At 42.8% G+C, this 20,488-nt stretch overlaps 1 protein-coding gene and 1 long non-coding RNA gene across 7 annotated transcripts in view; one reads left to right on the top strand and one right to left on the bottom strand.

Moving 5' to 3' along the window:
* The window catches only part of CDK13 (cyclin dependent kinase 13), a 112,054-nt gene extending 106,203 nt beyond the window's left edge, over positions 1 to 5,851 (bottom strand). For all 4 annotated transcript variants that reach the window (XM_059934208.1, XM_059934210.1, XM_059934209.1 and 1 more), the window contains exon 1: positions 4,619 to 5,851. In XM_059934208.1, the coding sequence (XP_059790191.1) occupies positions 4,619 to 5,841 (1,223 nt within the window). In that variant the 5' untranslated portion in view covers positions 5,842 to 5,851. The remainder of the gene's footprint in view (positions 1 to 4,618) is intronic.
* A 1,061-nt stretch (positions 5,852 to 6,912) lies between these two features.
* LOC132372121 (uncharacterized) overlaps positions 6,913 to 20,488 on the top strand; it is a 64,969-nt gene continuing 51,393 nt past the window's right edge. For 2 of the 3 annotated variants that reach the window (XR_009505104.1, XR_009505103.1), the window contains exons 1-2: positions 6,913 to 8,528; positions 11,955 to 12,096. This is a non-coding gene — a long non-coding RNA (uncharacterized LOC132372121). The remainder of the gene's footprint in view (positions 8,529 to 11,954; positions 12,097 to 20,488) is intronic. The other variant, XR_009505105.1, reaches the window with a different exon arrangement.

Here is a 20,488-nt window from a genome sequence, read left to right as displayed (position 1 = left end):
AATGTAGAGAAATAAAAGTGCCTCTAAAAATAGAACTCTGATGGAATGGGACCAGATCATAAAAGGCATTACATGACAATGCATTAGAAAATTTGGACTTAACTAATGAAAGTGATACAATCTAACCAAACTTTTCAGCAAACTCTCCTGAATAAAGAATGAATTGGGAAGAAAAGAATAACAGGAAGTCTGATTACAAATGAGGGCTTGAACTAAGGTACTGGAAATGGAATAAATATTAGTGTTAGAACAAAAATGTGATAGAGAATGAGTAGATGTAAATGTCAGGCAAGGTTGGGTCAGAGAAGCAGCAAAACACAAGCCCATCTTGGGAATGAAAGGATTACAGTTTGGAGACTTAAGACAGTTCACCTAAATTCCCATTCCTTCTGAGTGTTTCTGCATTTATCCAACTATCCTGTATTTTTAACACTTTTGAAAAGCATTTTAAGAATTCATCTAAGGATATTCATGACTTATTTCCAGTAAGTACATATCAAATCAGTATTTTATGAGTAATAGCTTTTTAAAAATTCTGGAATGTCTTCATTTCATATATTTTTGAGCACTAGTTTTTAGGACAAAACACTAAATAATCCACAAGAGATACCGCGTATCATATGCAAGTGAATACTAATAAATTCATTTAAATTTCCATCTAGGGTATGCCCATCTTTAGATTCTCAGAGTCTCAATATTATTCCGTAACAGAGGCTTCTGCTGCTTCTTGGTGGAAGAGAACTTCCACATTTCAGAGAGAGAATCAATTAAATATAACAATTTATTGTACTGATTGTAACTGGTCTGACTTGAGTGACTTCAGACCAAGACATTCCATTGCAAAACAACCCTCAATAACTATTATTAGTGTCTTCAAAAAATGTTTTTAGCCTCCTATTCATAAAACCTACAAATTAAAAGACAAAATGAGCTGAAAGAACCTTTAGAAGAATTTGGTTTTTTTAATCTTCAAAATGCTGCAAAGATGGCCAGGAAACAGAAATTAACACATAAATATCCAAACAGGGAGGGAATTTTAGCAAAACAGATCATTAAGTGAGGTGGTCTGCTCCCTTGAACCCCATGTGTGGTTCAATACAGCACAATATCAAGAGCTTGTACTTCAGAATCAGCCCAGGGTTTGAATCCAAGCTGACCTTGGAACAAATCACTTAACTTTTTAGAGCTTCCGTTTCCCAATCTATCAACAGGAATGTTCCAACCACAACATGGGTTTTGGAGGTGAATATACGTTAAGTATTTGTCAATGCCTGGCATTTAGTAAAACCTAAATGTCAGTACCACTGCCTCTCATTCTGAACAGCCCCTCTCTTCAGTCCACCTGCACATTTATTATAAGGCCAATCAGCAGAATTATATGACTTCTCACACCCCAACAGTCAAGTAGCAAAGAAAATATGGTAACCCGGTTACACAGGGGAAAAAGGAAAGCTAAGAAGGGACTTGATGAAAAGCATGAGCAGCAGAGGGCTGAAGATTCAGATGGTGGCAAAGAGCAGGTTGTGAAGTAGAAGTCAATAGAATAGAGAGGATTTATTCTAGGAACTAACACAGAGAAAATCTTCATTCCATGGTCTCAATACCATTTTGAATGTGCATGCATTTCCTTAAAAATATCTACAGTGACAATTCATTCATATACAAGCTCCACGTGGGCTGGAAAAAGACCACTCTGCTATTTCCTATAGCAAAACACACAGTCTCTATTAAATCCTTACATATCCAGGCCCACAATATTTCACATGCTCAATAAACGCCATCATCCCTTCCTTTACCCATTCAGCAATTATTAAGAGTCTACTTGTGCCAGATACTACACTGAGCACTAGGAATACAACGGTCAGCAAGACAGGATAATTGCCTTCATGGAGCTCGCAATCCAAGAGTCTATTCGTTAAACAACATGGGCCACCTATCACCATGACTTAAACAAAACTTTTTGCATTAAGTTGGACAAGATAGTTCAATTAATTATTCCAAAACAGTAATAACACATTTGTTATATTTAAAAATCAAGTTCTTCAATCAACTATGTTAACTATAAATTCTGGGCCCCATATTTTAAGCAGGACATTTGACAAACTAGGTATGATATAATGTGAAATCAAAAACTGTATGAAAAATGAGTTTTTTGACCCAGAGAAGAAAAGACTCAGAAGACAAAACAACTGTCTTTACATTTTGAAGAGGCAGCATACAGGTTTGCTCTGAACTATTCCAAAAAGTTAAACTTGAAGCAATGAGTAGAAGTTACGTGGAGGCAGATTTCTGTTTCAATATGAAGAATTCTAGCATTTCAAGCTATTCAATAAAAATTCCACCATGTTACATTTCTGTAATAGTCTATAATATTTCTACACTTTCCAAAACACAAATCTTCTTTTTTTCCCTTTAAAAAAAAAAATCAGCTTTATTGAGATGTAATTTAAGTACAGCAAAATTCACCAATTTTAAGTGTACATAAAACACAAATTTTCATTTAATCCTTGGAATAATAAAAAAAAAAACAAGTATTTCGCGGTTACAGTTTAGGAAACTGAGTCTCCCAGGGTGTTGCTAAGGTACTGAGCAAACCAGCAAGTCCCAAATCTAATGGAATAAGCTGTCTCAAAGTAACATCTTCCCACCTCTAGATGTATACAGGCACACAACCAAAACGCTGGATGTCAGGAATGTTGGCCAAAATATTCTAAAGCTTCTTCCAAATCCAACCACTTAGAAACACTGGTGGTCAATACAGACACCAGTAAAAGATTCAGTAACGAATGGTCCTCTAGAACGCCAAGCCTCATGAGGGCAAGGACCTTGTCTCTCTTCATTGCTATATTCCAGTCCTTAAAACAGTATCTGGCATATTATACGTGCTCAATAAATATTTTCTAAATACAAATAATCCCAAATGCACATACCACTGCTCTGAAATAAATATAAAATACACAGCACTATCAGATAATAAAGGACCTCACTGAAGTATCCAGCAACTAAAAGGCCTGATAAACACAAAATCCATTCTTAAAATTGCATCATACACTTAAAATTGCTATCTAAAGCACTGAAACTTTGACCTACTCCGTCAAAAACAAATTCATCTGCAAAAAATGCAAGCCTTTTGGCAAACCTATTTTAATTAAAGTAAAATATAAACTCATACAAGACACAGAAGCTAGATATGGTGAAATGAGTTTTCAATGTTGATAGTCTTTGCTTAAGGCATCAACTAGCATTGAAAGTGTGCTTGAACCCTGCAAGAATGAAGAGATTTATACAGCTGTTTTGGTTTAAAGACAAACACACACAGATCTCCACTAGCATCACATCTTTACACTTACTAGGCTAACGCTTCAAAGAGATCTAATTTTACGGGTACACATGTTGTACTGAGATTCAACATAACCGTGTTTAGAGGTACTGAGCAGCTGCTTGGCATTACTGAAAAGTAAAACCAATAGGAAAAAACAACGGATGCAAACAATTCGTAATACTCTAAACTATAAGGCCTAGAATTTCTAGACATCTAAAAATTTAAGAACCTGCAGTATCCTCAGGAGTTACTTTTAATTCATTTTGCTTAACAGATAAATATATATCAATACACACACCGTTTTTGGAGAACAGCATTATATAACAGGCAAGGCATTAACAGCTATATTAAAGATTTACTCCAATTTCACTAGATTAAAGTATACCTTTCAAAGATATGTGAACAAAGATCCTGACACTTAAAGGTCTAGTTAACTTTAAAGTAAGTGTAAACAGTAATTTAAAATACTAGCAGATAGTGTGATAGTTTAAGAAACGTCCAGTACTAAGCCATTCACTCGGTGGCTACACTGGATTACACCAACTAGCTTATGTTTATATTACGTTATTAGCAACTGGGTGTCACCACAAACCAACACAGAAACCACAATCTCATCATTTTTTTCTACTTCTTAAAATCATGACTTTGGAAGGTCAGGTGAAAAAAAAAACTATTCCACATCAGAATACCATAAAATGAGTTATCTTCCTTATCTTCCGAATTTAGAAGCGTAAGCTTTTTCACATATTGAAAGAATGAACTTGACAGAAAGGCTGCTTTTCCCACCGCTGTACTAATCATACGAAACATTTGCAACCCACATCTAACTCTGACATCAGCACCTGGCGCCGATTCTCCTTTACAAATGCTTACTCCCTAAGCTGCAATCCACTCCTAAGTCTCCAGCAACGAAACCTCTTCGGAGGGCTTTCAAAACTGTGACAAATCCCCCTCCAGGCTGACCCAAAGCAACTGAGCTGGAAAAGCAAACAGTTTAGTGAAACCCGTTTAACGGATTAACGCCAACACGTTTAAAACGGTGAACCCTTCCTCAGAACCCTTCTCCGCCAGAGCGAGGAGAAACTCTGCCGGACCTGTTGCTTTGTCCCCTCCGAAGCCCCCACAAGGTGCTCGGGGCGCGCGAAAACGCCCCTCCCCACCGGAAGCCCCGTGCCAGGTGAGGTTTTCTCGCCTCGCCGGCCGACTGGAATGCTGCAGCGCCCCATCGCCTCTTGCCCTGCCTCCGGGGCTCTGGCCGGCCCAGCCCCGAGACAGACACCGGGACGCCGGACTCACCTGATCACAGGGCTGTAGGGGCTCCGGGAGCGGCGCCAGCTGCTGCTGCTGTATGGGCTGGGGGACACGTCGCCGCCCCGCTCGTAGGAGCTGTGGCGGCTGTAGCTGGGGGAGCGGCGGCGGCTGTAAGGGCTCGGGGAGCGGGCCAGACGCCGCGAGTAGGGGCTGCTGCCGCCTCCCGCCGGGCTGGGGGACTTGCGGCTCCGCAGGCTCTGCGAGGCCCTGTGGGACACCGGGCTGTCGTCCCGGCCTCCCAGCGGGCTCAGGGACCGCTGCCGCCGCCTGTAGGCCTTGGGCTCGGTCTTGTCCTCCCGGTAGGCCTTGGGCGGCTCCTTGTAGGCCGACGGCGGCTCCTTGGACGACTTAGTCCGGCTCCGGTGGGCCTTCGGGTCTCGGTCCTTGCGGCTGCTACTGCTGCTAGACGTGGCCGAGGCGCTTTTCCGGCGGCCGCCACTGCTGCTGCTGCTGCCGCTTTTGGCGGCCTCGGCCCGCTCCTCGCCGCCGTGGCCGTGGCGGCTGCGGGACTTGGAGGCCTCGCCGGCGCCGCCGCCGCCGCGCTGCCCGTCCCGCCGCCGGTGCTCGCGGTGGCGCTCCTTGCTGCGGCCGCTGCTGCTGCGGCGGTCCCGGCGGGGCCTGCGCTCCGACCCCTCCCCGCGCCGCTGGGTGCCGGAGGAGGAGGCCGGACTCCCGCCGCTGCCCCCCGTTCCCCCGGCAGCCGTCGCCGCCGTTGCCGCGCTGGCCCCCCCCAGCAGCAGCCCCTGCTCGGACTGGGAGCTTACATCCTCGTACTCCACCAGCGGGGTCACACCCCCGCCGCTACTAGCACCGCCACCGCCGTCCTGCTGCGGCTGGGGCAGCGAGAAGACCCGACGCTTCTCCGCCTCCTGCCCGGCGCGGGGCCCGCGGCGCCGCTTCTGCCGCCCTCCTGCGCGCCTCTTGCCTCTCGCCAGCCGCTTGACCTCCAGAGGGGGGCCCGGGCTGAAGCAAGAGGAGGAGGCCGCGGCGGCGGCGGCTGCGGCGGCGGCCGTGCCGGGAGCAGCCAGGAAGAGCAGAGGCGGCGGGGGCGGCGGCGGTTGCAGGAGCTGCGGCTGCAGGAGCGGCAACAGCAGCGGCGGCTGCTGAGGGGACAGGAATCGCCTCCGCTTGCGGCGTTCCTCCAACTTCTTCTCCGCCCAGCTCAAGCCCCCGCCTCCCCCCAGCGCCGTGTCCGAGCTGCTCGGCATCGCCTAGAGCCCGCCGCAGAGCGCGGCGCGGGTGCGGCCTCCTGCCGGGTCAGATCCTGGCCATCTCCCACGCCGGAAACGGGAACGGCGGCGGCGGTGGCGGAGGGACACCGAGCACCAGGGCCGGCCGGGAGACGCGCCACGATAATCCGGGTCGGGACTCGGGTCCCTGGGTTCCAGGTCACAGTGGGGTACGCAGCGGCCTCCGGGCCCGAGGGAAGCAGGGAATCCGGGCGGATGAGCTCCCAATCGTGCTCGTCTTTCTAGTCTCGGCAGCAAAAACACCAGATGCGCTGGGCGCTGACCTGCGGGGGAGTCCGGAGTCCTCCAAGTGCCCCCGGGGGTGGGGGAGAGCGACCTCGGCCGCGCTCTCGGCTCGGGCAGCGCAACGCGGAAGTACCACCTTCGTCTCCGCTTCACTCCATCGGGCCCTGACGTTGGGTGCGAGTTCAGGGGAGGGGAGTGGGCGAGACAACAACACGCCTCCGTCGCCTCCTTCTCCTCGTCGACGTTGTCCTCCTGTGGTGGCGGCGACACACGGCGGGAGCCTCAGAAGTGGCCTGGGCCTGACAACAACTCCCGGCCTAGGGCCTCGCGCACTCTGCGGCCCGCAGGGACGGGCGGCGGGGCGGGGCGGGGCGAGGCGGGGGCGAGCGGGCTGCGGCTCACGGTTGGGGCAGCGAGTGTGCGGGGCTGGGCGGGGGGCTGTTTCCGGGGAGATGGGGCGGGGGGGGCGTTTCTGAGTCTGTGGGGGTGGGTATGGGCCCTGACTTTCTTCTTCCTTCGCCGCCGCGAGCAGAGGTGGCGGTGCTGCCCCTTTCCTCCGCTCCCCCCCTCCACGAGGAGGCTCCTGGTGTGCGCGGCCGGCCCAGCTCGCTCCTCCCCTTCCCTCTCCGCTCCTCGTCAGGAGGAGGGAGGGAGATGGGAGTTGCTGGTTGGGCCCTAACCTCCACAACCCCTCCTTCTAGCCTCGCTCTTTCGGCCTTTCCCCTCTTCGGCCCTAACGCAAGGCCGGGGGCGCGCACGCACGTCGCGCTCCGAGAAAGCCCAAGGTGAGTGGTGTCGGGGCAAAGGAGGCGGGAACAAAGTTGCCGCGCACGGGCGTGCTCGCTCCCGCCAAGGGACGGCCGTCTGGCCCGGAAGTGGGGGAACGTAGAGACGGCTCCACTTCCGATGGGGGTGGGACTCTGTGAAGAAGAGTTAAAGAAAGGAGAGGATTCGTGCGCCGCCCACTGCTGGCGCTGGAGACTCTCGGAGCGACGGCACGCCGGTCGTGCTTGTTGCTTGCGTCCAGCGCGCAGCAGCGGCTCTGGATCTTCGCAGGGGCCGGACCGCCTGCCTGTTGACAGGTCACGGCGAGAGCAAGAATCTGAAGACTCAGGAATAATGCCGTTAATGATCTTCTGGGCTGGGTAATCACCCCGTCGTCTCCCCTCAGCCAAGCCCGGAGGGAGGTTGGAACAGCTGCGAGAGAGGAAGAGAGGGCACCCTGGAAGAGAGGGCGGAGATGGCGTTAGCTTAAACTATCTCTTGTACACCCAAGTTCCAGGCCCCATCTTGACCTAAAAACACAGTTGGAAATCCCAATCTGGCGCTTCCATAACACTGAAGTTTAAAAAAAAAAAAAAGTCAATACGAGGAATAATGAAACGTCGAAAGGAACTCCTGGAAACCCCAGAATTTTTACCGGCGGCCTTGAAGTCAAAACATCTTGCTCAAATGAGAGCTGCCCTTTTGGCACTTCTCCCTCTTTCACCTTAACTATCCAAACCTGTGGGGCTGCAAAGCATAACCATTCGGTGACCTCACGTCTCATTTCTTGCATTACTAGGTTAGCCTTTCAGTTACAGACTGGGCACTTGGGACAATTATCATAGATTAAAACGTAAATGGCTTATTGGTTTGGGGTTTTTTTTAATTTTAATTGGATTATAGTTGATTTACAATGTTGTGTTTCAGGTGTACGCGAAGTGAATCAGTTATACATATGCATATACCCACTCTTTTTTAGATTCCTTTCCCACATAGGCCATTACAGAGTATTGAGTAGGGTTCCCTGTGCTACACAGCAGGTCCTTATTAGTGGCTTATGGGGTTTTAATATGGTTGCAAAGAGAAGCTGAGCAATGCATTCAATGGCTACATGTAGTCACCCGTTTTCAAGTTTATTTGTTCAGTGCATCAGTTGGTTCTTAGTTCTTAAACACTTGGTAGCCATCCATCATGCATGCCTTAGTGTAAATAATTTTAATTGACTTGACATCCACTAACACTGTCTCAGTCTGGACTCACCTAAGCTAAAATGAGACTTCACTGAAAGAACACAAAGGGTGTTTACTGAAGAATAAAGGAGGAGGCAAAGGAGTAGGTAACCTTGAAGGCAGTTCATTTCCCAGGAGGATAGGCCCCGGTTGGGCCACACAGTGGGACCTGCCACGCAGCCAGAAGGATGTGATAAGTGCACTGGGAAACTGAATAGAAAAGTAAGGGACAAGGTGCCTAAAAACGTTTCTCCTTGGCAGTATTGCTTCCTGAAGTTCCTACAGCCTAAACCAGTTAGCGAGTGGCTTTTTCCAAAAAAATACGATCAACCTGCCCCATCATCCTACTTTGAAAAGCCAGGAGTAACAGAATAAGGAGGGCAAAATGGATTTATCTAGCAGTTCGTCACACGTGACCAACTCCAGGTAAGAATATCATCTTCTATCCCATACTTGCAAAGAAAACGTGTTCCAAAGTAAATGGGTAGCTTCCAGTTCAGGTTGCAGACAGAAAACATGTACTAAAATATTTTTAGTGGGGTTCTGCCACCCCATATGTTTCTGCAAAGAGTCTGGGGGGGTGGGATGGGGAAAAGAGGAAGAAGTGAAGCATTTTGAACTCCCCAAAGATAGCTGCCCCCTATTCATTGAAATGCTAATGATTAACAGGGTTCAAACTCCAAAAAATGAGAAAGACCTTTAAATTAGAAGTCATCTGTTTCTATAAGCTTGTCTACTTATCTTCATGTAAAGAGACTTGAAGTTGCCACTTGGGACTGTGTTTTAGTATTTTACTGTTTGTGTGTTATGACATACTGTCTACTGGTTTAAGAGAGAGAGAGAGAAGGAGGTGGTAGGTTTTTTGCTTTCTTTGTTTAATGGGTCATATCATACCTAATCAACTGTTCTTAAAGTGTGGCCTGAGACTAACACTTTTTCAGTGAATCATGCAGTCAAAGCTATTTTCATAGTAAGACATGATTTGTCTTTATCATTCTTATTTTTTCACAAATGCACCATGGAGTTTTCCAGAGGCAACATGACATGGGATGACATCATTATTCTGATGGCTAATGGAATGTGTGCTGTGTGTTCATATGTTTTCTAGAATGTTCTAAGGTATTAAGTTTCTGAAATGTGTAAACATTTGGAATATCTGCCTAACTCAGTGACCCGATATTTTCCAACTGACTAATGGATGAAGTTACAAAATCATGAGTAAAAGATTTATTCAAAATGCAGGACAGACTGATGTGTTTTAATGTAACCGTACAAAAAGTTCATCGATCTGATCTCAGATTCCACTTTATAACTAACCTTTAAGAAGCTACTGTGGGGACTTCCCTGGGGGCACAGTGGTTAAGAATCCACCTGCCAATGCAGGGGACACGGGTTCGAGCCCTGCTCCGGGAAGATCCCACATGCCGCACAGCAACTAAGCCCGTGCGCCACAACTACTGAGCCTGCGCTCTAGAGCCCGCGTGCCACAACTACTGAATCCTGCACACCTAGAGCCTGTGCTCCACAACAAGAGAAGCCACCGCAATGAGAAGCCAGCACACCGCAACGAAGAGTAGCCCCCATACGCTGCAGCTAGACGAAGCCCGCACGCAGCAACGAAGACCCAACGCAGCCAAAACTGAATAAATTAAATAAATAAATTAAGAAGCTACTGTGGAGTTTTGGTGTAGTATCAAAGAATAACCACAATTATCTGGAAAAGCTATTAAAATACTCCCTCGCTTTTCCAACAACATATCTTGTTCATACATTTCCACCAAAATAACATATTGCAACAAATTGCATAAAAAGGCTGATATGAGGGCTTCCCTGGTGGCGCAGTGGTTGAGAATCTGCCTGCCAATGCAGGGGACACGGGTTCGAGCCCTGGTCTGGGAAGATCCCACATGCCGTGGAGCAACTAGGCCCGTGAGCCACAATTACTGAGCCTGGGCGTCTGGAGCCTGTGCTCCGCAACAAGAGAGGCCGCGATAGTGAGAGGCCCGCGCACTGCAATGAAGAGGAGCCCCCGCTTGCCGCAACTAGAGAAAGCCCTCGCACAGAAACGAAGACCCAACACAGCCATAAATAAATAAATAAATAAATAAAAATTAAAAAAAAAAAAAAGGCTGATATGAGAATCAGTTTCAGTCCTACTAAACCAGTCGAAAGGAGATCTGTAGAAAGGTAAAACATTAATCCTCTAATATTTTTGTTTTGTAAAGATAGTTTCATTTAAATGTGTTAGTTGTGTTAATATATGATGAAGTTATTGTTATTTTGAATGACTTTCTTTTTCTTTTTGGCGCCGTGCTGCACAGCTTGCAGGATCCTAGTTCCCGGACCAGGGATCGAACCCAGGCCCTCAGCAGTGAAAGTGCAGAGTCCTAACCACTGGACCGCCAGGGAATTCCCTAAATGAATATTTTTAAATTGTCTCCATTTTTATTTCTAATATCAACAGATATAACTCATATAAACAAAAGCTCTTTTGTGGTCCTTAGAAATTTTTTGAAGTGTAAAAGGATCTTCAGACCAAAACCTTTGAGAAATGCCATACAAAATCATTAAAATTCCAGTGCTTCTGTTCATGCTTCTAGTGGTACAAACAGTTCACAGATGGGTCATGCACTATCATTCCAGAATCTTCCTTATAACTAGGAGTTTCTGCAGTGTCTTTCAGCATTGCTTCTCCTTTAGAGAAGTTGGTTGTTTGAGTTTTTATTAGGTTTTTCTCAGTCTTAAAAAAGTTTAAGCTCTCCTTACTTCAGCCCATTATTCTTTATCATAAGGAAGAATATCAAGCATATTATTGTTAAAAGAGAGAAAAGCAAAGGAAAAACAATGGAACTTTTCAATTTAATTATAAAAACAAGTAGTGACCAGTATTTATGTGCACTTACTATGTGTCAGACTCTGTGCTAAGTGCTTTGTATTTATCTTCTTATTTAATCCTCTCAACAGTGCCTAAAAATAGGGTGACCATAGTCCTCAGTTTGCCTGGGGTGGTCCTGGTTTATGCCATTTGTTCAAGCATAATTATTAATAATATCCCCCTGGCAGCACATAAGTTTCCCAGTTTGGACATAAATTATCTGATCACCCTCCCTGTAAAAATTACTCTCCACAGTTTACAAATTAGGAAACTGAGGCATAGAGAGATTGAGTGTCTTGCCCAAAGTACACTGCTAGTAAATGTGGGTGTGGGATCCTAGCCCAGGTCTGTCTAGCTTTGTAGTTCAGCCTTTTAAAGAATTACAAACTGTTTCACAGTGATATCAATGCTCCTGAGATTTATGTCGACCCCAACTATAGTAATATATTCCAGAATAAAAGAAAGTAGAACACAAAAATTTATGATAAAATTTTAAGTTCAGTTTCAGTTGTAAAACACTGATGTGTTAGATGTGCTGTTCCGACACTCATCTTTTACACAGTTCAGAGGCGCACACTTGCTATCAACACTTTGCAGAAAACCAGTGCTGCTTCTGTGTTGGAGCTTGCGGGGGGAGTGCAGTTCTTGCTGGTTCAGTAAAGCTGAAGGATGCCCATCTATAAAACAGGAAAGGTGGACCGAACTGTTAGAGGCCTTCCTAATAGGGATTCTCCCTGATCATAAGTAACAGAACGCGAGTTTCGTTGGGTGTATAAATGTGCTTAGCTTAAAACTACATCTCCCAGCACTCTGTGCAGATGAAGGACCTGACCATGCTATGCAGACCTGGCCAACAAAATGTAAGTAGAAGTTGTTGGATGACGCTTCTGGGAATGCTTTCTTAAAGTGGAAGGCCAATTTAGCTGACCTTGCCTTTTACTTTTCTTTACATCTGGAACTCAAATGCAATACTGGAGTTTGAGCAGCCGTCTTGTGACTACAAAGGAACAAGCACATGTTAAGGATGGCTAGGTGAAGGGAAGAGAGAAGGACCTGGCTCTCTGAGGACATTGTGGATCTACCAAATCAACCCTGGACTGAAAAAGACATATAAAGCTGGTAACACGTTTAAGCCACTGTTTTTTTTCCATTTTTATTATAGATAAACTAAATTCCTAGCTATTGCAGTATGACCCCATGCTCCCATCCCACTTCAGTGGTAGATATCATTAATGAGAACATTCTTTCCTGCTCATCCTAAATATAGCCTCAGAATCTGTCTCAACATAAGTGTCTAAAACCCACACTGCAGCAGATCAGCCACATTGTCCAGCAGCTCAGGCTTGAGAAGGACATGGTCCAGGTATGGTTCTGCAACTGTCACCAGAAGGGCAAACAATCACACAAGTGAATATTTGCACTGAGAGGATTTTGAGGCTATTGGGCAGTCTCCTTTCTCAGGGAAACCAGTACCCTCTCCTCTGGCCCCAGGGCCCTATTTTGTCACCCCAGGCTGTAGGGACCCTCACTTCACTACGCTGTACTCCTCAGTCTCTTTCCATAAGAGTGAAGCCTTTCCCTCTGTGTCTGTCACGACTCTGGGCTTTCCCATGCCTTCAAACCGAGGAATGGGGGCCAAAGGAAAGGGAAGAGCTAGGGGAAAACCTTGGGGTTTCTACCAGGGCTTTGGGGATTAAGTTCTTTATTCACTAAGAAAAGAATTGGCAGCAGAGAAGGTGTGAGGACAGGGAGTTTGGAGGAGGTGGTTGGAGGGAAGGTGAAGTTCAGGGATGCTCCTGATTATAATCCCCATGTCATTCATCACTTTGTTCTTAAATAAAGAAGCCTGGGACATAGACACACACACAGAGCAATATATTCCAGAATAAAAGAAAATATAACAAAATTTGCAATAAAAACTTAAGATCAATTTCACTAGTAAAACTGAAGCGATGTGTCACTCCTATGCTCATTTTTCACACAGTTTCAGAAGCCTACTACCTCTGAGTCAGAAATGATACCAGTAATGAAATTATTTTTCAGGCTTGTCCTAGAGCAATTTTTGTCATTATTTGGGGAATTGCTTGGTCCAAAAGCTCAGGATTCACACCCTGGCACGAAACTACATGTCTTAGTTATGTTATATTGTTATGCCTTGTTATAGAGACAATACATTGAATTATGTCAAGATTTAAAGGGTACATAATTTATTGGAATCAATATTTTGTTAATGTTTAATCTCATAAGAATATTTATGTACTCTAAGGAGATAGTTATTCAGGAATATTTGGTAGTTCGACTACAGATTAAGAATACTTTAAATTTCTAATTACGTCAACTAACAGATTTGATAGAGAAAGGATAAACAAGCAAACAATTCATTTATGTTGTGTTAAAAGTTCTCATTAATAAGGTCATTATAGCCTTAAAATACACTATTGGAGATATAGGTCAAAGGAAATAATTTCTACCAGAACTTTTTAACTGACAATGTGAATCTTATTTTGTGTTCAGAGCATTGCAATAAAATTATTAGAATCAGCATTTAATAATTGATTCACCCTTATATTTATGGTCAGATGATTTTTAACAAGGGTGCCAAGACAATTTGATGGGGAAGAATTGTCTATTCAACACATGGTTGTGGTGAAGGAGATTGTTGTTGATAGGTGTAAACAACAACTGCCCAGCCCCCTCCTCATTTCCATTTTCCCCATTATCACAATATAAATAATAGCAAAGAAAAAAAAATGGTGCTAGGCCAGCTCGACAGCCACATGCAAAAGAATGAAGTTGGACCCCAACCTCATACAATATACAAAAATTAGCTCAAAATGGATCACAGGCCTAATATAAGAGCTAAAACTATAAAACTCTGAGAAGTTAAACATAGAAATAAATATTTGCAACCTTGGGTTACGCAAAACCTTCTCAGATGAGACACCAAAAGCACAAATGACAAAAGGAAAAATGATAAATTGGACTTATCAAAATTAAAAACCTTGTGCTGCTTCAAATGACACCATCAAGAAAATGAAAAAGACAGTGCATAAATCTTTACAAATTATTTATGTGGTAAGGGATTTGCATGTAGAATATATAAAGAACTCCCGCAACTCCACAATGGAAGGATAAATAACCCAATTTTAAAATGGTTAAAAGATCTGAATATACATTTCTCCAAAGAAGACATACAAATGGCCAAAAAGGAAAGATGAACAGATGCTCAGTATTATTAGCCATTAGGGAAATTCAGATAAAAACCACAATGAGATACCACTTTACACACCAGGATGGCTATAGTCAATAGACAAGTTTTGTCAAAGATGCGGAGAAAATGGAACCCTCATACATCGCTGGTGGGAATGTAAACGTGATACAACCACTTTGGAAAACAGTTTGGCAGTTCCTCAAAATGTTGGACACAGAATTATGCTATGACCCAGCAAATTCAATCCTAGCTATGTACCCACAAGATATGTAACCATATCTCCATGAAAAAACTTGTATACAAATGTTAACAGCATAATTCATAATAGCCCAAAAGTGGAAACAACCTAAATGTCCATTAGCAGATGAATGGATAAACAAAATGTGACACATCCTTACAATATAGTATTTTTTTTCAGCAATAAAAAGGAATGAATTTCTGATACATGCTATAGCATGGAGGACCTTTGAAAACATTATGCTAAGGGAAATAAGCCTTAGTTTCTGTCTTTTAATCATCACCTGAGTTACAAAGTACACAGTATTATTTCCATTTAATAGTTGAGGAAAGTAAAGCTCAAGGAGATTGAGTTGTCTACAGCCACATAAACAATAATGTGAAACTTGAATTTTCAACCCCAAAACATACCCTACACACAAATAAAAACACTTTTTAAAAAGTGTTTCTTGATCTATATCCACACAATCCCCTCTTTTTCCTTTATCATGTCCTTAGTGACCACATAATTGCTATCCATCTTTCCTTTTCCCTTTCTGTATTGGTGCCTGGCCTTCTTCCCAGTGTCCTGGGCATAGCTAAAAATTTCCAGTGGAAATCAAGGGGTTTTAGAACTGGAAAGAATCTTTAAAATTTAAGTTCACCCCCCCCAACTCACTTTATTGATGGAAACTGAGATTTACACAAATCAAATGTCCTGTCTAAGGTCCCGAAGCTATTTTGTAAAAGAAGCCTTGTTTATTTTGTCTCCCATCCAGTACTCTTTACATTTGACTCATGGTTTTCAAACTCACTGGCGATACTCAAAGACATTCCAAGGAGTACATAGGCTGGGAAAGTTTTGAGGAAATCCGTTTTCGAATGATCAACTTCCATACTTCTAAAATTGATCTGCCTGAGAATGTTCTTGCAGTCAAGGTATCTTGCTGGTTCTCTCTCCCACTTTATAAAACAAAGACAGAATTCTCATTCTCTAATCTTAATGGCACATTGCCCAAAAGTGTAAGAACAAAGACAAACCAAGGCACAATTGAAACATTGTGTCTGGGAAAGACTTGTTTAATCAAGACAACCTGTCTCGTAGCAATAAGTAATATTCCTCTCTGAACACATAGAATAGCTTTACTTTTTTTTTTTTTTTTTGCCAGGCGCCATGTGGCTGGTGGGATCTCAGTTCCTCCACCAGGTATCGAACCCAAGCCACAGCAGTGGAACCCCAAAATCCTAACTACTAGGCCACCAGGGAACTCCTTTAACTTTACTAATATTTTAAAATGATTAATCAAAACATGAAATATATTTGCTGTTTTAATCAATTGTATATTACTGATAATTGAAATTATGACTCAATCTAGAAGAAAAATTTTAACACTCATCAGTTTTCACTTACATACTTTTTTTTCTTATGGCAGGGTGTATGATAAGGTGATCAGTAAAAGACTTTAAAGCAAAAAAAGTATGTTAGTATATTACATTAGGATAAAATTATGTGAGAGAAGTGGAATGGAAAAGAGAACAATGTAAAATTCTGGCTGTTGAAGATTAGATATAGTTTTTCTAAAAGAATGATAGTCGGTATCAAACAGCCATCGTTTGAGTCTTTTGGACACACACAGGAGTGATATAAGAATCTTAAATGTCAACATAAAAAGGTGCAAAGGTATATATAGGCTTTTCAAATCATTTTAGGAAGTATAAGCAAAAAAACCTGAAGGCCACTGTCATAGGCAATCCTTTGTAGAATATTGATGACTCATAGTAAGTCCATAGCCATTATAGAAAAAAATTCTCAACAAACCTGTCTGCTAATTTTTAACTCAATATTATCATTTCCACACATAGAGGAAAGCACATTATCATTGTTCTTAAAAAAAAAAAGATTTTTAAAGGCATGAAATAGAGATTTTTGTTCCCACTCCTAAACTTTGCAACCTTTTATTTTCTTACACAATTTCTCCAGGCACCCAGGCACCAGGCTCGTGTATACTGAAGCTTCTGCTTAAAACTCTTCAGTTGCTCCCAACTGCTTCTAGGAGAAAGTGCTAATGCCAGCAGGGGGCTCACATCACTCTGCATGATCCGAGTCCCACTTAAGGCTCCAGACTCCTCTTTCTCTCTCTGCTCAAACTCTGCACTTCAGTCATCTGGAACTTCTTTTTAGTTCTTTGAAGGTCCTGTTTGTCTCTCAATGCTGGGCCTTCACACGGGCTGCTCCCTCTGTGTGGAATACTCAACCCACCTCCTACCTCCCAACTACGTGTAATTTTTACATATTCGAATGTCAGGTTTAGGTACCACTTGAAGTTTTCTCTGACCGCCCCCACCACTACCATCACTAAGGTTGGATTAAATGTTCCTCTTTTGTGTTCCTGATGAATAATGTCCTTCCCTGTCAAGCATGTACTGCAGTCGTCTCTTTCCTTGTCTGTTTCCTCCAATAGACTGTAGGTTGCAACACAACAGAAACAGTGTCTACTCACCATCATATTAAGCCTCCCACAATGTACAGTACCTGGTAGTTTCTGAATGAATAATGGGAGAATTAATGAATGGATTGACTTTGCTGATGCATCAATTAAAAGACTTCTGTTGAAAGTAACAGCTACTTTAACAATCTTAAAGGAATTTATTGGAAGGATATAAAGGGCTCATGAATTGACAGGAAGTTGTAATACCAGGCTGGAAAAATAGGTAAAGACCCAGGTAACTCGAGCAGCCAAGAAGCTGGAAAATGTTAGCAGGAATAGCCCAATAGCCTGGGAAGGACACAGTTACCTTTGTTGTAGGGCACTGCTGCTGCCTCTTTGGGATTCCACCTCAACTGCCCTTGGAGATAATCTCCCCACTGCTGGGAATTAAATTTCATTGCCCCAAGGAAACCATAAACAAGACAAAAAGACAACCCTCAGAATGGGAGAAAATATTTGCAAATGAAGCAACTGACAGAGGATTAATCTCCAGAATTTACAAGCAGCTCATGCAGCTCAATATCAAAAAAACAACCCAATCCAAAAGTGGGCAGAAGACCTAGACATTTCTCCAAAGAAAGTATACAGATTGCCAACAAACACATGAAAGGATGCTCAACATCACTAATTATTGGAGAAATGCAAATCAAAACTACAATGAGGTGTCACCTGACACCAGTCAGAATGGCCATCATCAAAAAATCTACAAACAATAAATGCTGGAGAGGATGTAGAGAAAAGGAACCCTCTTGCACTGTTGGTGGAAATGTGAATTGATACAGCCACTATGGAGAACAGTATGGAGGTTCCTTAAAAAACTAAAAATAGAACTACCATATGACCCAGCAATCCCACTACTGGGCATATACCCTGAGAAAACCATAATTCAAAAAGAATCATGTACCACAGTGTTCATTGCAGCTCTATTTATAATAGCCAAGATATGGAAGCAACCTGTGTCCATCGACAGATGAATGGATAAAGATATGGCACATATATACAGTGGAATATTGCTCAGCCATAAAAAGAAACAAAATGAGTTATTTGTAGTGAGGTAGATGGACCTAGAGTCTCATACAGAGTGAAGTAAGTCAGAAAGAGAAAAACAAATACCATATGCCAACACATATATATGGAATCTTTAAAAAAAAAAAAAAGGTTCTGAAGAACCTAGGGGCAGGACAGGAATAAAGACGCAGACGTAGAGAGTGGACTTGAGGACATGGGGAGTGGGAAGGGTAAGTGGGATGAAGTGAGAGAGTGGCATGGACATATATACACTACCAAATGTAAAATAGATAGCTAGTGGAAAGCAGCTGCATAGCACAGGGAGATCAGCTCAGTGCTTTGTGACCACCTAGAGGGGTGGGATAGGGAGGGAGGGAGACGCAAGAGGGAAGAGATATGGGGATATATGTATAGCTGATTCACTTTGTTATAAAGCAGAAACTAACACACCATTGTAAAGCAATTATACTCCAATAAAGATGTTAAAAAAAAAATTTCATTGCCCCTTTGTCTTTGTGTCTCTTGGTCAAGATTTAAATTTCTGGAAAAGTGATCATTGGCTAAAGATCATGTGCCATGCCCAGGCTGCTAGAGGTGAGGAACATCAGGATAGGGCCTCTCACGCTTCCAGACTGGGAAGGAGAGCATGCCTTTCACCAAGACTGTGGAGGAATTCCTCGAACAGGAAGAAGGGTTGGATACAGTGCAGCTAAGAAAGTACAGCTGTCTGTTACAGCTGTCTAGAACTAGAGCAAAATGTGTGTTCCCACACAGAACAGTTTGTTTTGGTGCCATTTGTGTATTTAGGGCCTCTAGAATGGCTTAAAAAATAATAAAAACACATGAATTGAGTGTGATGTTTTTAGAGAAACAATCTTCATTCTGTAGTCAAATGGAATATTCAGTAATTCAGATATGGTTATGCTAGAAGTTTTACTTAATGAAGTGCTCAGTTAAGGATAGAAAGAGAAATTACAAAGTAGACATTTAAAACATCAACTGAAAAGAACTTAAAATACTTTTAGTTACATTACGCAGAAGTTATGTGGGACTGCAATCTCAATTATAGCACACAATTCTACATTCCTGTGGAAATAGCCATCAACCTAGAAATCCAAAAGACTGAAAATCACTCAACAAATTTGTAAATGTCTGTATGAGTTTTGAGGAAACCTTGTGGTAATTAATGTTTATTGAAAACCCAATAGGAATTCAGAGTCATATAAACAAGATGAAGAGTTTTTCTTAGATATGGAAGAAATGAAGCATCTAAGAAAAAAAAAAGTCCAGTGTTAAACCTGAAGAACCAGGGGTGAAAAAGAAGTATGCATCCACACAAAACCCTGCACATCAATGTTTATAGCAGCTTTATTCATAATTCTCAAAATTTGGAAGCAACCAAGATAGTCTTCAATAAGTGATTGGATAAACAAACTGGTACATTCAGACAATGGAATATTACTCAGCAATAAAAAGAAGTGAGTTACCAAGTCACAGAAAAACATGAGGAAAATTAGGTACATTTTGTGAAGTGAAAGAAGCCAATTCGAAAAGGCTACGTACTTATGATTTCAACTATATGACATTCTGGAAAAGGCAAAACTAGAAATAGTAAACAGATCAGGGGTTCAGGGCCAAGGGAGGGATTAATAGATGGAGCAAAAGATACTTTTAAAGAAGTGAAATTTGTTTTGCATGATATTGTAAAGGTGGATACATATCATTATACATTTGTCAAAATCCATAGAATGTACAACACAAAGAATAAACCCTAATATAAACTTTAGTTGGATTTTAGTTAATAAAAATGTATCAGTATTGGCTCATTAATTGTAACAAATGTACTGTACTAATGCAAGACATTAATAGAAGAAACTGGGAGTGGGGTGTATACGGGAACTTCCAGCTCAACTTTTAATACAGCGGCCGTTTTAAGAAAAAGTGTATTAATTTTTTTAAAGAGAGAATCATGTATCAATACAATTGTAATTTTTAAGTACTATAAACTTCTTAGTTACATTTATCATAGTATCTATCATACTAATAAAGAATGACTGGCATTTTCTTCACAAGTAGCAGGTAAAACGCTCACTGAGGAATAAAATGAAGTAGATGGACATAAATACACAAGTAAGCATTTACTGACTGTATATTAGTCAGCCTCCAAGATGATCCCCAGTGATCCTCATCTCCTTTTTATTGTTGTTTTAAGCCACTAAATTTTGTGGTATTTGTTATGCAGTAATAGACAACGAATACACTTTCAACTGGGATTAAATCAATGGATGCACATCAAGAAGTAAAAATCTTGAGAACAAATGAACAACTTTGGATTTGCAGAGCTTTGGAGCGGTTCTGGACTTGGGTATAGGAAGTATTACAGGAGGAAGGAAAGAGAACTGGGGCAGAATCCGAATGACTTCAAGGTCTATAGGGAGCAGACCAACCCCACCCGTGGCGTGAAACACAGAATTGTTGGCAGCCAGCTGGTTACACCTGGGTGGGCGGTGGTGGAGGTTAGGGAGGGCAGGAGAATTCCTTTGTAAAGAACTGCCTAGAGAGAACTGGGGGTGCTAAGAAGGACTTG

This window comes from Balaenoptera ricei, chromosome 9, assembly GCF_028023285.1.
Source record: "Balaenoptera ricei isolate mBalRic1 chromosome 9, mBalRic1.hap2, whole genome shotgun sequence".
NCBI lineage: Eukaryota > Metazoa > Chordata > Mammalia > Artiodactyla > Balaenopteridae > Balaenoptera > Balaenoptera ricei.
Note: the sequence above shows the minus strand (reverse complement) of the source record. Positions and strands in the feature narration are given on the sequence as shown.